Consider the following 19,009-nt stretch of genomic DNA (forward strand, 5'->3'; position numbering starts at 1 on the left):
TTGTTGGAAAGTAAAACCCCTAGGTGGGTGTCACCAATGGAAGCTAGGGAAGTAAAAAAGCTTAATATGGATTCTAAATGGCCAAAATATCATGAGATCATAGAATACGATGGTGAAAGGGTGAAACTTCAGAGTTATGAGAAACTAAAACCTAAGGTTCGAGATTGGTTGCATTACTATCAGATAAATGAGACGTTTAAACAGGACAGGAAAATAGGATTTCAGAAAGAGAAGTCAAAATTAGAAACAGAATTGTTGGAACCCAATACTAAGAATTTATCAAGAATGTATAACTTGCTGTTAAAATGGAATACACAGGATGAAACGGTGAAATCAGCTATGATCAAATGGGCACAAGATATAGGTCATGATATCATGTTTGCTGACTGGGAACAATTATGGACCACCGGTATTAAATTTACTGCATGTAATGCTTTAAAAGAAAATATTATGAAAATGATCTACCGGTGGTACATGACCCCAGTCAAGCTAGCAAAGATTTATCATTTGCCTAATAATAAGTGTTGGAAATGTAATGAGACTGAAGGCACTTTCTACCACCTTTGGTGGACCTGCCCAAAGGTTAAAGCTTTCTGGGAAATGATCTATAATGAAATTAAGAAGGTCCTTAAGTGGACTTTTCCTAAGAAACCAGAGGCTTTCCTTTTGGGTATGGTGGGCCAAGTGGTGTTAAGAAAGGATAGGACTTTCTTTATGTATGCCACTACAGCAGCAAGAATTCTACTGGCAAAGTATTGGAAGACGCAAGAATTACCTACTCTGGAAGAATGGCAAACAAAGGTGATTGATTTTATGGGACTGGCCGAGATGACGGGCAGAATCCGGGACCAGGGGAAAGAGACAGTGGAAGAGGACTGGAAGAATTTCAAAATATATCTTAAAAATAATTGTAAAATTGAGGAATGTTAAGATGTCAGGGGGTAAGAAGTAAAGAATTGCAGCAGTAAATAAAAAAAACTTAAGAATTATTTACGAAAAGGAATTAAGACAATGGACTTAAGGGTTGCTAAAGAATTATTAAACAAGGATGCAGGGATGGGGAGGTATGGGGAAGTCAAAGAAAAAAGGTTATGAACCGATGAGTATGAAGTTATACTGTGTTATATTGCTGTTTATTATCTGTGTGGAAAATTAATAAAAATTATTATAAAAAAAAAAAAAAACAACAACAACAACAACAAAGGCCAAAAACAGGGACAAGTGACACCCCAGGGACCAGAAAGAAGGGAGTAGAGGTTGGCATCATTTGGCACCTGACAAGGTCTATACCCCATTAAGGACCCCATTAAGAATGCAGCCATCGGGCTGAAAAATGTTCCCCACCCATGTCCTAGACCCAGCTTTGTCACCAGAGGCTCAAAGGCCCTGCAGCATCTGATTTCTTTCCGCAGGGCCTGTAAGACAGAGTTGTTCCGCCTGGCCTTTGGCTTGGAGTCAATTTGATTCCCTCCTCCCTTTCTTTTTCCTTTCTCCTCCTGTGAAGAGGCTGCATTTTAATGTTTTAATGTTGTATTATAATATTGTTTTTAAGTTGTATTCATTCAACTTGTTTTTATTACTGGTTGTTAGCTACCCTGAGCCCGGCTTTAGCTGGGGAGGGCGGGGTATAAAGAAAATTTATTATTATTGTCAGGGGTTCAGGAGCAGAGGCACAGGGGAGAGAGGAAGCGGAGAGCGAAGGGGAACAATCCGAGGGCAGCGTAGGGGAGGATGACAGTGGGCCGAGAGATTCCATGAGCTTCTCCAGCGATTCGGAAGATTCCCAGAAGGGGGCACCGATGGCCAGGGCAAGGGGGGTCCCGGGAAGGACGCACCAGAAGCAAGGGGCCAGCGGCGACTCCCAAAGCAGCAGCTGGAGATCGGGACCAGCTTCCCCACCAGGGCGTAGCGGGGGGGAAGAGTCCCATGTGTCAGGGCCGGCTTCCCCTCCAGTGGGGAGAGAAGATGAGGCAGGGCTGACCACGCCCCTATTGCTGAGTGAGGGAACGGAGGGGAAGTCAGACCCAGCCAACCCCCCCGAAGGGGGAAGCAGTGACAGGAGCAGTGTAACAGTCAGGAGGAAGGTTGCCGGCTGGGCGCGCGCGCCAAGTTCAAATGTACAGGAGCGCGGGACAGCAGGGAGGTCGGATTGGGAGCCAGGTCCTAAAGCACGCCGGAAGCAGGGGGAAGAATCCGGGGAATCAGCATCAGAAGAGTCCAGAAAGGGCGACACCCCAGCGGGCAGAAGGACCCAGAGGAGAAAGGAGCAGAGGAGGAGGTGGAGCAAGGCTAGGGTCTTGAACTGGTTTCGAGGGGGAGGAGATTCAGATGGAGCTTCAGCGGTCTAGGGTTGAGACGTAGAGCTGCACGCCGCGGCTTTGAAATGGAAACTGAACCTTAATAAAGACTTTTGTATATAGTAAGAACTGGCGTTGGTCCTTTGTGAGCTGGGACCTTGGGCAGCTCTGACAATTATTATTATTATTATTATTATTATTATTATTATTATTATTACAGTGGTGCCTCGCAAGACGAAAAGAATCCGATCCGCGATTCTCTTCGTCTAGCGGTTTTTTCGTCTTGCGAAGCAAGCCCATTGACGGCTTAGCGGATTAGCGCTATTAGCGGCTTAGCGGCTTTTAGCGGCTTTTAGCAGCTTATCAGCTTAGCGGATAAGCAGATAAGCGGCTTAGCGGCTTAGAAAAAGGGGGGGGGAAGTTGGAAAAACTCGCAAGACATTTCGTCTTGCAAAGCAAGCCCATAGGGAAATTCGTTTTGCGAAGCGCCTCCAAAACAGGAAACCCTTTCGTCTAGCGGGTTTTTCATCTTGTGAGGCGTTCGTCTTGCGGGGCACCACTGTATTATTATTATTATTATTATTTGCTGGTGCAGAGTGCCTTTGACCAGCTATGGGCTGGTTTGCCACATATGGCCATTCTTAGATTGGCCATAGTAATTCATGCTCTGGACTACTGTAACGTGCTCTACCTGGGGCTGCCCTTGAAGATGGCATGGAAGCTCCGGTTAGTGCAAAATGCAGTTGATTAGTTATAGAGTGGAGCAGCTAACATGAGCCACATTTCACTGGTCATTGATATAGGCGGAACAGCTCACAGCAGTCTGTAATTACCGCAACTCCTGATCTTAATCCCATTTATTCAACAGGATTTGGGAATGGAAATGGGAATAGGGTGGATGGAGAAGGGACACAGAAAATCTGCATTTCTTCTAAATGGCTCAAGGGCAGTAAAGGTTGCAGTCCGTGGAGATGAAGGCACTTTACGCCTGGTCAAAGGTTCTCCTTTAATATTACTTCATAAATTCCAGTTCTTACTACAGACCTGGACATTGTGATAAGGAAACAGAGACAGTGCACCTAATGATAAAAAAGTTGGGACAGAGGGTTTGTTGTTTGCCCAGGCTCTGCACAGAAAAGACTTTGTCTGTAAACTGACCTGCTGCCAGAGTGGCTCCTCCTCTGCCTGCATTTCCCTGTTTGAGCAATAAAGGTTAGTTAGGACCAAAAGAGAGAGAGAGAGAGATGCTCAACTTCCTGGTCTGCTTGTCTCTGGAAGCAAAGCCAAACAGCACATAGTCTGAGCAAGCTCTAAAGAGCCAGGCCTTCCAAATAAGATTGCTTCCTCTCATACTGGAAGGACAATGGCTTACAGTAACCTGGTCAGGCATTGGAACAAAGGAGTTTTAGCTCTAGAGAAGGGCAGCTCGGAATCTGCCTTACGCATCTTCTGCAGCATTGAAAACCCTCCTTCAAAGATCAACTTCAACATTGGCTGCCTGCATCTTGCAAGGGGAGACCTGGAGCAAGCTCTGGAGGTAGGTGTTAAGACCATTTCACATATGAAACCATTTCACCATTTCACAAGTTCAAACTCAGGTTTTGCATGGAGCATACACACAACTCAGAACTGTCTGCGCTCATTGGAGTTGTAGTCCAAAGCATCCTGAAGTCACCAAGCTGAAAATGGCTGGTCTACCTCTGTTTTAATTCCCCACAACGTCATGGGGTGGCAGTAGATTGGGTGCTCCAGAGCATTGTGGGAAATGAAGATGGCAGTCCTTTAGCCACCAATACTGACACCACCAAGAAAATCATCCATGTATAGCCCACTAGAGCACACTTTGCTCCTGGGCCTCTCAAACCCAGAGCCAGACCTGCCTGTATTCATATGTATTGATGATACTTATATTTTATCTGATTATTTATTACATTCATATCCCAACTTTCCTCCAGTGAGTTCAAGGTGGCAGCCCCCCTTGCCATTTTATCCTTACAACAACCCTGTGAGGTAGATTAGGCCTTCACTATATTGTTTTCAACAATTGTTAAATACAGTGGTACCTCGGTTTAAGAACAGTTTGGTTAAAGAAGGATTCGGTTAACAAACTCCACAAAACCGGAAGTAGTGTCCCGGTTTGCGAACTTTACCTCAGTCTAAGAACAGAATCCGAATGGTGGAAGGGCACCAGCGGTGGGAGGCCTCATTAGGGAAAGCGCACCTCGGTTTAAGAACCGTTTTGGTTTAATAACGGACTTCCAAAACGGATTAAGTTCGTAAACCAAGGTACCACTGTACTTTTTTGTTTTGTTTACTTCTGCAAACCTACCCAGGCATGTCATTTTAACAACCAATTTTTACATGTGTTTTTATTATGCATAACGGCTTTACGGCTGCTGATTTTATTATATCTTTAAAATGTATGTTAACTACGGTAGTTTTCCATGCTTCTCTTAACTGGTATTTTTAAATGACAGTTTTAGATTGCCCATTGTAAATCGCTTAGAGCAGGGGGTCAGCAATTTTTTCTAGTAGCGGGCTGGTCCACTGTCTGGAGGTGGCGAGGCGGGAGGAGCCAGAGCCGGTGGTGGGCGCTGTCTTATCTCCTTGTGATGGGAGGAAGGGGCCAAGTGGCGGCAGCTCTGCCAATCAGACGCCACACCTGGTTTACCTCAGCACGGCGTGGGGATGTCTCTGCCAATCAAATGCCACTGAGGTAAACTAGGCGCAGCATTTGATTGGCAGAGACGTCCCTGCGCCGTGCTGAGGTAAACCAGGCACAGCAATTAAGTGGCAGAGCCGCCGCTGCTCGGCCTCTTCCTCCCGCTGCTGTCGCTGGGAGTCTCGGCTTCGCAGCAGGTTCTGGCTTTGTGGCGTGGGGCATGGGCCGGATTTACGACCCAGGTGGAGCTGATCCAGCCCGCGGACTTTAGTTTGCCAACCCCTGGCTTAGAGGCATGTGATTTTAAAAAAAATCAAATAAGTGGTCTGCTGCAAATGTTGTTAAATAAATAAGGGTTGCACTATGACACTAAAAAAATATAAATAAATAGGTATACACTTGTGGGAGGAAATAAGTATTTAAACTGTGCACGTAAGGAATGTAACGTGTGAAGTGGCTCACATAAAGTAAATCAATGCAGGTATAAAAAGTGTTGTGGGGAGGACAAAGGATTTTCATATTCAGCACTTCCTGGAGAACCAGGTTACCACAGCAGGAAGCAACTGTTGAACAAATTTAGCAATTCCCAGAACGAATGAGTCAGCAACATGCCTCAGATTTCAGAACTAGCTGGTGCCCATTGGGACTGGTGAGGCAGAATACAAGAAGCCCAAAACAGAAAAAGTGTTCTGGTATGGCTAAGCCTAGGGATGGAAAGAAATTTGGTTCAGTTTTCATTTTAATGCAAAGATAACTAAATCACACCGCAAATATTTGCACCAAATTTTGTGATTCTCCAGCCATAAGAACACACCATGAAATTATTAGTGAAAATAACATAAAAAATATTAGGGGACATCACTTGCAAAAAAAAGAGAGAGGTGCATGTTGGCAGAAATGTGTACAAAGCTGCCCAATTTTCATGAGAACATTTAAAAAAAATAATCTGCAAACTGATCCAGAAATTTGGCAAACTGAACTAAAGGTTGGAAAGATTAGAAACTGAAATTGATCGATTTGTCCAACCTTAGTTAAGCCTCAGTGGAGTACCTTTTTTCCAGAAGAAACAATGACTTTGCACGTTCCTTCCTTAATGCTTTACCCCTGGAAGAATTCCTGACCTACTTTTCAAGCAAAAACAGAATTAGCCTCTCAGTGCAGCAATAGCTTAAGGTAACAAATTCCGGAAGAGACATTGCATTTCTGTCTCAGAATCACCAAGCTTGGGAAGGTGGGCTGAGCTAGTTCATACCTGGTTCCTGCATAGGAAGCTGTGTTATGCCAGCAGGTCAGAATATCTGCCCATCTAGACCAGTGTCGCCTACTCTGATTGGCAGCAGCTTTCTGGGGTCTTGGTCAAAAATATGACTTTTCCATTGCTATTGCTACTTGGGATCTCCCCACCCCCCGCTTTTTCACTGGAGATATCAGGGGTCAGTTTTGAACCCAGTCCCATCCATGTGCAAAGCAAGTGGGTTCAAAGTCATTGAGCTGCAGTCCCTTTCTCTGTGGGAAATATCTCACCTAATATAACCAACGTGCTTAACTATAATTAATGCATGAAGGAGTTAAAAACATAGAGTAAGCTGTCCTACCCGACTTGACTAGGTCACACCCCCTCAGGCTGGGAGGAAGGGCTACCACACTCTTTGTTTTCCTACATTCCACCATTTCCTCCCACCATGTTAACTCTTCCAGTAAGGGTGCCTAACCTGAATGCTCCAAGCTTCTACAATATGGCTTTAGCAAGCCATCTCTGTGTTTCTATGCAAATGATTTAGAAACATTTACCTTTTTTAGAACTAACCTAAGTTCTGCTGCTTGGCTTTTCTTGCTGCTGTATGGAAAAGCACATGAATCTGATATTTGAATAGTTTTGTAAGTAAATCATATTTATCTTACCAAGCATATCGTGTATGCTAAGGAAAGTGGGGAGCTTTTGTAGCAACTTAGAAGGGGATATTTTAAACGTCTAACATCCTGCATTTCCACGCTTTACTTTGCTGCATGTTTTGAGATTTTAAATCGCTGCATGCGCTCTCTCACCAAAGAGTACTTGCCCCAAATCTGGATCTAGACATCCAGGGAATTCTCCTTATATCAAACCAAATCAAACATGCTCAAAATGCATTTTGCCCTGCTGAGAAAAAGCTGTGAGCTTTTTATGGCTGGCTCTATTTCTCTGCCTCTAAACAGCCTGACACCCAGTAAAAGCAAACAAGTGATGCCTTTTCTCATTGTTTCATCTCTGTGCCAGGAAAAAGCATTTCTTGCTGAATTTCTCCTGCTGTTAAAAAGCACAGAAGTAAAAAAAGAAATCTGGCAACCTTAATGTTATTTTTCTGCCTCCAGGCATTTGACCGATCCATTTCCAAAGACAATTGCTTAGCTGTGGGTTTCTTCCAGAGAGGATATGCTTACCTGTTGCTGGAGAGGTGAGTGTCTGCTGTTTCGTTGTCAAAGGGTACAATAATTGAGCTCACACAAATATTATAGGAGCCAGAATGAATCCAGCGAACAAGCAGGGGAAAGGAAGGCAAACAACCAGCCAAGCTATGCAGCATATGTGGGGCAGAAACTGATGTCAAGTTGCCACCTTCTTCTTAGTGGAGCCCCTCCACCTTTTAACAGCAGTGGAATGGTGGAGAGAATTCAGCTACCTCCAGCTTCGCTCCATGCCAGAAAAATGTTCATCTGTTGAATTTCTAATAAATTACACTAGGGGGTTTGTTAAATGTGGAGAGGAAACAGAGATCCTGTGGATTCTGTAAACCGGAAAGTGGAGTTCAATCCCATGCCCTCCAACGTTTCTCCAATGAAAATAGGGATGTCTGATTCCATACTACTACTACTACTACTACCTTTATGATTTATGCTCCACCCATTGGACTGGATTGCTCCATCCAGCCACTCTGGGTGGCTTACAACATGTATAAAAATCATAGGTAAAGGTAAAGGTACCCCTGCCCGTACGGGCCAGTCTTGACAGACTCTGGGGTTGTGCGCCCATCTCACTTAAGAGGCCAGGGGCCAGCGCTGTCCGGAGACACTTCCGGGTCACGTGGCCAGCGTGACATCGCTGCTCTGGCGAGCCAGAGCCGCACACGGAAACGCCGTTTACCTTTCCGCTGGTAAGCGGTCCCTATTTATCTACTTGCACCCGGAGGTGCTTTCGAACTGCTAGGTTGGCAGGCGCTGGGACCGAGCAGCGGGAGCGCACCCCGCCGCAGGGATTCGAACCGCCGACCTTTCGATCGGCAAGTCCTAGGCGCTGAGGCTTTAACCCACAGCGCCACCTGCGTCCCTATAAAAATCATAATAAAACATTAAAATAGCTTCCCTATACAGAGCTGCCTTCAGATGTCTTCTAAAGGATGTATAGTTACTTATCTCCTTGGCTTGAGGGTTGCACACCATATGCTCTAACATTTCTCTGATGAAATCTTGGGACGTCCTAAGGAAAAGTGGGACATTCCAGAATCAAATCAGAAACCTGGACAGCTTCTATAAATCTGGCTCTGTCTCTGCTATCCTGTTCTGTGCACATATGTCATCAGGGGTGGGGTAGGTGTGCATGGTTATGGGGATGTTGGCCAAAGGGGGAGGCCTGGAGGGTCCTCAGACCCCACGGGGGCTCCTCACACCTAGGATATATCTAACAGCAGCAGGTGGACAACAATTAAGGATTTATTATGTTTTCAGAATGTATTGGAAAATTTATATAGAAAGGTTTATTGTTTTGTGTACATTCGATTGTAAGATAAAATATATGCAAAGGGACTTGGCAGGAAGTCAAAGTTGAAGAAAAGGTTTTGTAAGATAAAATGGGAAAAAATATTTACTTTCATTATTATCATTGTGTGTGGAGGTAGGGGGGTGTCTGTAAATATGTGTGTTATTGTATGGAATGTTTGGGAGGAAATAAGATGGTAAATAACAAATAACAAACTAAGTATTGATGTATGAAATTTTTATTTCTCAATTATATTTAGTGGTAGTATGGTTGTATTGTTTTTTGTAACATAAAATCATTCAATAAAAATTATTTTAAAAAAAGGATATATCTAACAGCAATAACAGTACAATTCTTTTCCTGAGTATTTTTACTTTCCTAAACACAGACATTGTTTTCTCCCCCTGCCAGATATGAAGAAGCCCTGAATGATTTCAGGCTTGCCCTGCTGCACCTCAGGAAGAACCCCTGCATTGATTATAAGCAGCTGGGTCTTAAGTTTGTGTTGTGTGCCTGGGAGGTAAGGTGATGTTAAGAGCATTATACGATGATGACTCAGCAAAACAATCCATAATAGACATAACTTGGGACTGCTGCCCCTCCTTGCCCCAGAATCCCCTGGGACATGGACTTCCCATTCAGGAAAGCAGTAGCATACCACTTTGAACTGTCAGGGATTAGCCAAAAGGATCCTAGGAAGTGTAGTTTGTTCAGGATGCCGAGACTTCTAACACACACACCCCAATACACATTCCCCACACAGAGCTACAATTCTCAGAGATCCCCATGAAGAGCGATTGATTGCTAAACCACTCTGGAAATTGTAACTCGGTGAGGGGGAGCTCCCACAGGAAGTAGTGATGGTGGCCAGCTTGGATGGCTTTAAAAGAGGATTAGACAAATTCAAAGAAGAGGATAAGGCTACCAGTGGCTACTAGCCACAGTGGCTACGTTCCACTTCCACTGTCAGAGACAGGGTGCCACTGAACTCATGTATCGGGATCATGTATCGGGAAAGTGTGGTTGCAATTAGATCTTTCTTATGGTCTTAGATCTTATGGTCAATTAGATCTTTCTTCCAACAAGAGGTATCTGACTGGTCTGCTCTGCTCTGAGTAAGATTAGCACTGGATCCAACCCTACGATTCTCTGCCATGAAACCTGTGTAATGATAAGAGTTTACTATTTAGAGGTCTTACAAAGTTGGTAATTGAGGACTTTCCTTCCTGCTGAAGAACCCAGTGTAATGTCTGAGGCTTGCATCCAGCAGAAATGTTACTTCTTGTGTGGTCTGCAGGTGGCGTACAACACTGCTGCGGCTCACTGCCATCTTGGACAGTGGCAGGATGCTCAGCAAACACTGAAGGAGGCTGCTAGAGAGACCCCAAAGGGTCAAATCCACCACCTTGATAGTGCTCTGAAGCAAGTGCAGGTATGATTTGCTGCATTAACCTGAGGAAGTCGGTTTTTCCTGGAAGTGTAGATCCACCTTCCAAGGAAGAGGTTGCTTAGCAGAGGCCGACACACACACAGGACGTCTCCAGATACCTTTTTTATTGCCCACTCACACCTCTCCAGGCAGACAAGCAAGAGCCACTGCTGGAGTTCAAGGACACATTCCAGCCAAGGAAAAACACTCAAGGGAGGTGCAAGGAGAGGCCAGCGAGGGGTGTGGCATTTGGGGAGTTGCAAGGGCCAGGTGGAGATGCTTGGAGGGCCACATATGGCCCCTGGGCCTGAGGTTCCCCACCCCTGAAAGAGAAAACTGCCCTCTGGCAACTCTTTACACAGAGGATTTTCCTCTGCAAGGCAGGAACCTAGACAAGATGAACTTCCTTTCTGCAGCTTCAGGTAAATGTGTATACCCAAGACAAGATAACCCTGTTGTGAATAGTCTACCCTAAACCTGCCCTGTCCTAGGAACATCTCTTCTTGGAACCCCGGAGTGTCCCTCAGGGGGAGATCTTCAAGCCCCCAAAGAAGGATGTGGAAGAGCTAGAAGAAAAAGACTTCCTGGGCCAGGCCAAGGTAGAACCTCTGACTCCGCAGATAAAAGGGGTGATGTTCTTCTGCTGTGATGGGGCTAGTTTTCCCCGAAGGGAGTCAGCGTGCTTCTGGGCTGAACTACTTTGGTAAAGGAGAGGGGTGGGGCTCATGTGCTGGAATGTTCTCCTGTACAACTCCCCTCCCCCAACAACCTTGCATGTAGAAATAAAGCTTAACGGGGAGGTTCCCTATTTACAAAATTGTCCCATCTGGCACCAATTTTGCCATTGTTTTTGCAACAGGCAAAAGCACCCTTTCTTTCTTTTTTCCTTCCTTTTTTGGACTTTTGGCCATCATCAATTACAGTGGTACCTCGGGTTACATATGCTTCCGGTTACATACACTTCAGCTTACAGACTCCTCTAACCTGGAAGTAGTACCTCGGGTTAAGAACTTTGCTTCAGGATGAGAACAGAAATCGTGCTCCGGCGGAGCGGCGGCAGTTGGAGGCCCCATTAGCTAAAGTGGTGCTTCAGGTTAATAACAGTTTCAGGTTCCAGAACGAATTAAGTACTTAACCCGAGGTACCACTGTATTGGATGTTTGTATTTTGAGTATTTTTAAAACATGTTTGTATATGTTTTTGATTGCATTTTTACTCTGGTTGTAAATCGTTTTGGCACATTTTGTAGAGGGATTTGCTAGGGGCTCCCACCCTTACTCATCCTGCTTGCCAACCCCACACAATGTGCCCCAAGCCCCTCCTCTCTTGCTCTGTGCCCTTTTAAAGAAGGGAGGGGTAGTCACTTCATACAGTGGCTTGCTGTCCCCTCTGTTAAATAGCTTGCCTGTGCCTGCCGCCATTCCTCATGCTAGAATTGGCATGGCCACCTATGGCTTCACAAACTGCAGAGTGTTTATTTATTTATTTTTATTTTTAAATTTCTATACCGCTTTATATTTTTAATAAAAAATCTCAAAGCGGTTTACAGCATATTAAATCCATAAAACAATAAAACAATAGCCGGGCTGAAATATACTCAGAGTCGCAAAGTGATTTCATGCTCTTTATTCAGCTCATAGTGGTGAGGAGGAATGAATGCCAGTCCCCTCAAAGTATCTGCTTATATACATTATTTACACAATGGGCTGCACATGATTGGCTAATTCTGGAATTCTACTGTAAGCCAATCAGGTTGTGGATTCACTTATATCTGGAGCATGATTGGGTGGTTCCTGCCAACCAATCATACTGCTGCATTGTTGTAGGACCAATCAGACTGCTGCATTCTGAATCCTATTGTTCTAGGACCAATCAGACTGCTGCAATTTGGATCCTATTCAACTCAGTACATAATACGGGCGATGTTCCTCCGGCCTCATGAGGAGCCTCTTCAGTAGGGCTAGTGAGTGTGGGCCCCGCCCCCTAGGCCAGGTGGAAAGGGCCTTGCAGGGAGCGGCCTTCACGACCCACAGCCAGGTCTGCCTTACTCCAAACCATTCTTGCATTCAGCTGGTGCCCCTTATGCTAATGATAGATAGATAGATAGATAGATAGATAGATAGATAGATAGATAGATAGGCAGGCAGGCAGGCAGGCAGGCAGGCAGGCAGAGATAGAGAGATAGATGGATGAGACAAGCCAGGAGATAGAAAATTGTTGTTGTTGTTGTTGTTAAGGTTTGTCAAATGAATACTTTGCTTTACAACCAATAACATACAATAAAGTCACGTAAGCATTGTGAAACACAAATTTAACAGTACAATAGCAAATAATAGGCATTGCCCCAATGCCTGGGAAATCAAAAATAGTGCCAAATCAATGACAAGGTTGGAACCAGGAACTCCTTCCTCAGCAAGAGTTTTCCATAAATGAGAGGCTTCCAAAAGAAGGCCCATTAACATGTATTTGTTCTCAGGATCCCAAATAACAGCCAGTAGTTGACACTGTACTCCTCTGGCTTGTAATGCTCATTTTAGGGTCAGAACTACCCAAGCTGTATGGAAATTTACTCACGCAGGTTACTTGACCAAAAATGGAAAGAAGAAGAAGACCCAGCAAAAGAAGAATGAATACAAAAACTCATGGAATATGCAGAAATGGCAAGACTTACCGGAAAAATAAGAAATCAAGATAGCAAACTTTTTATAAAAGAATAGTAATGGTTTATTGAATATTTACAGATAAATTGTAAACAGATAAGAACATTGGCAGGATTATTGTAATAACCTGCAGTTTTATAAGAGTATTTATTTAAAATAGAGGAATAAATGAGCAAATTAAGTTAATTTGGATATGCAGAAAATATTAAAAATAAATTTAAGGAACAGCAGAAAGAGGGGGAAGGAAGTCATGTTTCGAAATGTCAAAATGATAGTGAAATCAGTGAAATGTATAAAATTGAAAATCATAAATAAAGAAATGCTCATTTTATGCCACCCTCCCTCCATTCACAGGTCATCTCTTCTGCTTTTGAGGAAGATTGTTGCATCGGCTTTCATGATCCCCTGCCCCAGGTGAGGGGGGAAAGCAAGGGAAGTATGTGGGATGCTCACGGGCTCCTGGCGCAGACAGCAGTTGCCAATTTCTTTCTCCTGGCTTCTCTCTAGAAGCATTGCTTGCCCTAAACCACCTATACTTCCCTGATTGCCACATCAACCCGCCTCTCTCTCACAGCCATAAAGGTGGCCACCTGACCTGAAAGTGGCCAGTGCCTGCGCTGTTCAATATGATATTTGCTGATGTGCAGAAATCAGCCACTGAAACTTATTGCTGTGCATAGATCAACATATTAACCACCTCAGAGATGCAAAGGAAGCTGCTCTTAAAAGGCACAGCTACAGAGGCTGGCTGGAAAAGTTGGCAACCCTGTATTAGGTATTCCTGAACTTTAGCACCCCTTGCTTTGCTTCTCTTGTTCTCATCTACTTTTGTTCCCACCCCAAGCCAAAGAGAGTAGCAACCTTTTGTGTGTGTGCGTACAAGGTATTTGGCATATCTCGAAGCTTCTCACTTCTTGCAGAAAGGCAGCAGTGGGATTCCCCCACCACCTGGAAAAGAACCCCCCACCCTGCCCTGCGAGAGGCAAAATATTCAGAAATCAGGTCAGCCACAAGAAGGGGATTTGTCAGGTGTCTGGAGGGACCCTTTATATCCTCCCATTTCTCCCAGTGGGTGCGCAGAGCTACAGAGCCTACAGCAAAGGAGATAGAGGGAGAAGGAACCAGTTTGCTTCCTTTCTCCATTGTTGCATATTGGTTAGAGTGTCTGACTAGGACTTGGGAACTCAGGGTTCAAATCCCCACTCAGCCACAAAGTTCACCGGGTGACCTTGGGCCAGTAACTCCTCTCTCCGCCTCTCAGCCCAATCTATCCAGCAGGATTCTGAGGGCAAAATGGGGAGGAGGAAGAACCATGGATGAAAGGTGGGGTATAAAAGTAATATGATAAAGGCAGGGTTTAACTAATAGAATTAGGCTGCGTACACACCCGGAATTTGAAACACATCTCCTCCTCAAAGATTCCTGGGAACTATAGTTTACACCTCCCAGAGCTAGAGCTCCCAGACCCTTAATAAACTACAGTTTCTAGATTTTTTTTTCTTGAGGGGAGATTCTTTAAATTGCATATTGTGCATTTTGTTACTGTAAGCCACTTTAAGAGAGCCATATGGTGGAGAGCGGGGTATAAATTTTAAAATCTAAACATTAAATAAACATTAAATAAAATAAAAATAAAATATAAAGTGTATGCAGCTTTCTTAGTAAGTGGGTGAAGCTTGTTTTGCAGCACCAGCCAAGAAAGATGACGACAGGGCAGACATGAACATCACTGGTCAAAATACATCCCTGGAGGTGAGACTCTTTATTTGCCATGGCAATAATGTGACATAACGTAATATAATGTAGTTGCAAAAGGGCTTTAGCTATTGCATCATGAACAGCCCTAAAATCTGCTTCATAAGAATTGTAAGTTTTATTAATCTATAATATTGGCATTGTAAAGTTTGCCAGCTAGCTGTCCTAGAAAGATTGTCTCGCAAAATCCAAGCAATGAGAGGTCAAAGAAAGGCAGACATGTTTTTGGCAGGCTGGTGTTTGTTTATTGGTTTTATAAATAGTCAGGAATCTGGCAGAATGGTTCCAATTAACTGAGCTGGCCCATCCATGCGGAGGGGTGAAACACCCACCTCAGCGCAAGAGGCGGTCCTCTTCCCACCACTTCCATCGTCAAGAGGAAGGTGTTTGGATGCACAGTATTGCTACTCATCCTCACTGCCCCAAGGCGGAGAAGCTGAATTGCAATGCTTTGAGGAGTCTGGCAAAAACTGGGGTGCAGCGGTGGTGGAAGTGGGGTACATGGTGGTGGTGGGGCAGCAATTCCTGTTTCACTTCAGGTGGTGAAACGGGATGGGTCACCCCTGCCAACTACATTTCAAATGGTATGGTCTTTGCAAGGGAAAATAGGATTAACTGGAGAAAAGTTAGATAAATTAAGAATAACGAGATGTGGATCTAAATAACAGAGTCATTTATTTTGATTGTAGGTGATAAATAAGCAACAAGCACTGTGAAGGGAAAAATACTGTTACAGGAGACTGAATACCAAGTTAAAATAGAAGCTTCTTAATCCTATTTGTAGACTATATTGTGCTTCCATGAAATGCAATCTGTATCCCAAAATACTGTTTGGGGTGTCAGGAAGGGGAGTTGTTATATTTTTATTTATACTACACACACACTGTTTCAGATGGTCCCTTTGCTCAGCCATACCTTTCCATCTCTTGAGCAGGACTTATCCTCTTCTGGGGAGGCTGGTGACATCACCAATGGGTTCATCCTGCTGAAGATTCACACTTCCTACTCCGTCAAGGTAAAAATGAGTCCTGCCCCATCCCTGGCTGACTTCAGGAACCTGCTACAGGAAGAATGCTGCCAGCAGGCTACACGGATGTCAGTGAGGTAGGTTCTGAGATACACATGAACTGGCACCAGGTAGGGATGAAAGCCGAATCTATCTGATATGTGGCTTTCCAACACAATCTTCAAACCTATACAGTGGTACCTCAGGTTAAGTACTTAATTCGTTCTGGAGGTCTGTTCTTAACTTGAAACTGTTCTTAACCTGAAGCACCACTTTAGCCAATGGGGTCTCCTGCTGCTGCTGCGCCACCAGAGCACGATTTCTGTTCTTATCCTGAAGCAAAGTTCTTAACCTGAGGTAATATTTCTGGGATAGCGGAGTCTGTAACCTGAAGCATATGTAACCTGAAGCGTATGTAACCCGAGGTACCACAGTACACAGCTATCCTTTGAAATTTGCACTTCTCCTAATTTTGTGGCACAATTCTCCAACCCAACAATGTTTACAAAAATGCATATGTATTAGGGTTCTTTGGGAAAAGCCATGAGCTTTAAATGTATGGTGTGACCATGCCACTCTTGCCTTAACAGCTTCCTATGTACCTGTGCATGATTGCATCACTGACCCTTTTCAGGTACAAGATTTCAGGTAGTGATGAGCTGATCCCTGTTAGCAGTGATGAAGAACTGAGGAACATCTGGCAAAGCATGGAAGGTGGTCAGCTGACCCTCTGGTGCCAGGTATGTGTTGATTGGTGTTGGGTTATCTGGCTTAAAGACTGGACAACAACAACAAATTTCCCTGCAAACAGGAGGCTAGCACACCAGTCCTGCCTTGCTGTTTTCAATTTTTAGTGAGATATTATTTTTATTAATAATATTAATATTCAGAAATGGTATCCTCCAACCTGAAGCGGTAGAGTTAATTGTTTTACTCAAGCTCCCTCTACGACCTCATTCTGACAGTAAAAGCTGTTGGATGGTGGAAGCGAAATTCCTTGGAAGTGGGTAGGCTGTCCTTTGTTAGAAGCTGGCTGGCCACCTATTACAGGTGCTGCAATAGTGGATTGCCTGCATTGGTAGTGGGTTTGACTAGATGACTCTTGAGATTCCTTACCAACCCTCTGATTCCAGTGCATGTGTTGATCCAGTCCATTTGTGTGTGTTCTGAAGGCCCAAAGGGATACCACAAGCAGGCCAGTACTCTACCACATGATTGCATGTCACCCCTACACTGCTCAGGGCCAGGAGGATCTGTCTTTCAAAGAAGGTGACAAGCTGGAGATCCTCTCTGAAGGTAGGCAGGGCAGAGATGGATGTTTGATGGTCCCTGAAGGGAAAAATGATCCCCCCTCCCAGGTTAAAAGGCACCAGAGGCACCTTCCTCATCCCCTTCTCTTGATCTGTGCCTTTGGCCATAAACCCACCTGCCTTCACCTTGGTTGTGTTTTCACAGTGAACGAGGAGTGGCTGGAAGGACGCTGCAATGGAACCACTGGCATTTTCCCAAAATGCTTTGCTGTGCGAGAGTGCTGTTGATACCTGCTCCTAGTGCAGAAAAAAGGGGCTTGTCCCTTAGCTCACCCACGCATTCAATCACAGATGCTACAATCGACCCTTCCCTTGCCATTAGGTGCTGTGTTGCCCTTCAGACATGCTGAAAATGCATCTAAGTGTTGGTGAAGTGTTGGCTTCTTAGTAATGGAAACATTTCAGTGACTCATAAAGTCACCCTTTTTGCTTTGGTGACTGAAAAGATCAGAAAGAATACCCTGGACAATATAGCAGTGAAATGTAAGGGAAACTCAGAGAGCTAAATAGAGACTATTATTTGTGGCGCAGCATCCCTTTTGCTTATATTTATTTTTGATTCACATTTGTCATGGCCAATGGCTAGTACAATAAAGTTAATTGGATTGGAGTGTTGGTGAAAAGCAAATATATTTCCTTGTCTTGAGTTTGTAGTTAATGCATGAATTACTTTAAACCACCAGAGGGCACTGTTGGTCTAGCAATCTTGCCAGCACTTGCTTATCGTCTTTGCTTTGTCATCCTTAATGCCACCCCTAAAACTGAGCTATTTTGTTTGTTGCTCTGTCCTAACTTTTTGAGACAAGATATATGCTATTTCTCTCCTTCTATCTCCACTCATTCTGTAAACAGTTTCTGCATGAATAAAGCCTTTGAATTCCAGAAATTGGAAGTGTTTGTTCCACTCTAATTCCAAGCTGCAAGGTCTGCTAACAGTAAAAACATGAGAAGAGCCCTGCAGGATCAGACCAAAGCTATATGTGCAGGGCTGGAAGGCAACAACCATTCCCCAAGGGCAGCTTTCCCCAGCAACTGTGATTCAGTGATCTGCTGAATGTGAATTTAGACCTCATGACTAAAAGGTAAAAGGTAAAGTAAAGGACCCCTGGATGGTTAAGTCGAGTCAAAGGTGGCTATGGGGTTGTGGCACTCATCTCGCTTTCAGGCCAAGGGAGCCAGCGTTTGTCCACAGACAGTTTTCTGGGTCATGTGGCCAGCATGACTAAACCACTACTGGCACACGGAGGACCTTGACGAGTGCCAGAGCACACGGAAATGCCGTTTACCTTCCCACCAGAGTGGTACCTATTTATCTACTTGCACTTTGACGTGCTTTTGAACTGCTAGGTGGGCAGGAGCTAGGTCAGAGCAATGGGAGCTCACCCCGTCGTGAGGATTTGAACCACCAACCTTCTGATCGGCAAGCCCAAGTGGCTCAGTGGTTTAGACCACAGTGCCACCTGTGTCCCTACCTCATGACTAAGGTCAGGTTCACAACATACATTTAAAGCACATCCAGTGCACGTTTGAAGTAATGACCCCCCCCCACACCCCACAAGAATCCTGGAAGCTATGGTTTCCCCCTTACAAAGCTACAATTCACAGCATCTTTAACTAGCTATAGTTCCCAGGATTCTTTGTGAGAAGTTATAACCTTTAAATATGCACTAGGCGTGCTTCGAATATATGCTGTGGATCTAGCTCCCTGAACTTGTCTCCTCCCCCTTTTTAAAGCCACCTAAGCCTGTAAGGGCTTGTAAGGTGGCGAGGGGACGCAGGTGGCGCTATGGGTTAAAGCCTCAGCACCTAGGACTTGCCGATCGAAAGGTCGGTGGTTCGAATCCCTGCGGCGGGGTGCGCTCCCGCTGCTCGGTCCCAGCGCCTGCCAACCTAGCAGTTCGAAAGCACCTCCGGGTGCAAGTAGATAAATAGGGACCGCTTACCAGCGGGAAGGTAAACGGCGTTTCCGTGTGCGGCTCTGGCTCGCCAGAGCAGCGATGTCACGCTGGCCACGTGACCTGGAAGTGTCTCCGGACAGCGCTGGCCCCTGGCCTCTTAAGTGAGATGGGCGCACAACCCCAGAGTCTGGCAAGACTGGCCCGTACGGGCAGGGGTACCTTTACCTTTACCTTTAAGCCTGTAAGGCAGGCTTTCCCC

General features: G+C 44.8%; 1 protein-coding gene and 1 long non-coding RNA gene across 2 annotated transcripts in view; one reads left to right on the forward strand and one right to left on the reverse strand.

Annotated features, from left to right (window-relative positions):
• Positions 1–17,738, forward strand: part of LOC307207604 (discoidin domain-containing receptor 2-like) — a 55,057-nt gene extending 37,319 nt beyond the window's left edge. The window contains exons 17-27 of the mRNA XM_079961571.1: positions 7,312–7,394; positions 9,104–9,212; positions 9,990–10,124; positions 10,613–10,750; positions 13,136–13,195; positions 13,702–13,783; positions 14,469–14,533; positions 15,471–15,640; positions 16,177–16,282; positions 16,715–16,838; positions 16,998–17,738. Coding sequence (XP_079817697.1) covers positions 7,312–7,394; positions 9,104–9,212; positions 9,990–10,124; positions 10,613–10,750; positions 13,136–13,195; positions 13,702–13,783; positions 14,469–14,533; positions 15,471–15,640; positions 16,177–16,282; positions 16,715–16,838; positions 16,998–17,080 — 1,155 coding nt within the window. The 3' untranslated portion in view covers positions 17,081–17,738. The remainder of the gene's footprint in view (positions 1–7,311; positions 7,395–9,103; positions 9,213–9,989; positions 10,125–10,612; positions 10,751–13,135; positions 13,196–13,701; positions 13,784–14,468; positions 14,534–15,470; positions 15,641–16,176; positions 16,283–16,714; positions 16,839–16,997) is intronic.
• On the reverse strand, positions 6,139–6,832 carry LOC307207607. Its single transcript, XR_013834757.1, has 3 exons — positions 6,745–6,832; positions 6,349–6,685; positions 6,139–6,257 (listed from the first exon to the last, which is right to left on the reverse strand). It is a non-coding gene; the product is annotated as an uncharacterized lncRNA (long non-coding RNA).
• Positions 17,739–19,009: the final 1,271 nt, after the last annotated feature.

This window comes from Podarcis cretensis (genome assembly GCF_951804945.1).
Source record: "Podarcis cretensis genome assembly, chromosome: Z".
Taxonomy (NCBI): domain Eukaryota; kingdom Metazoa; phylum Chordata; class Lepidosauria; order Squamata; family Lacertidae; genus Podarcis; species Podarcis cretensis.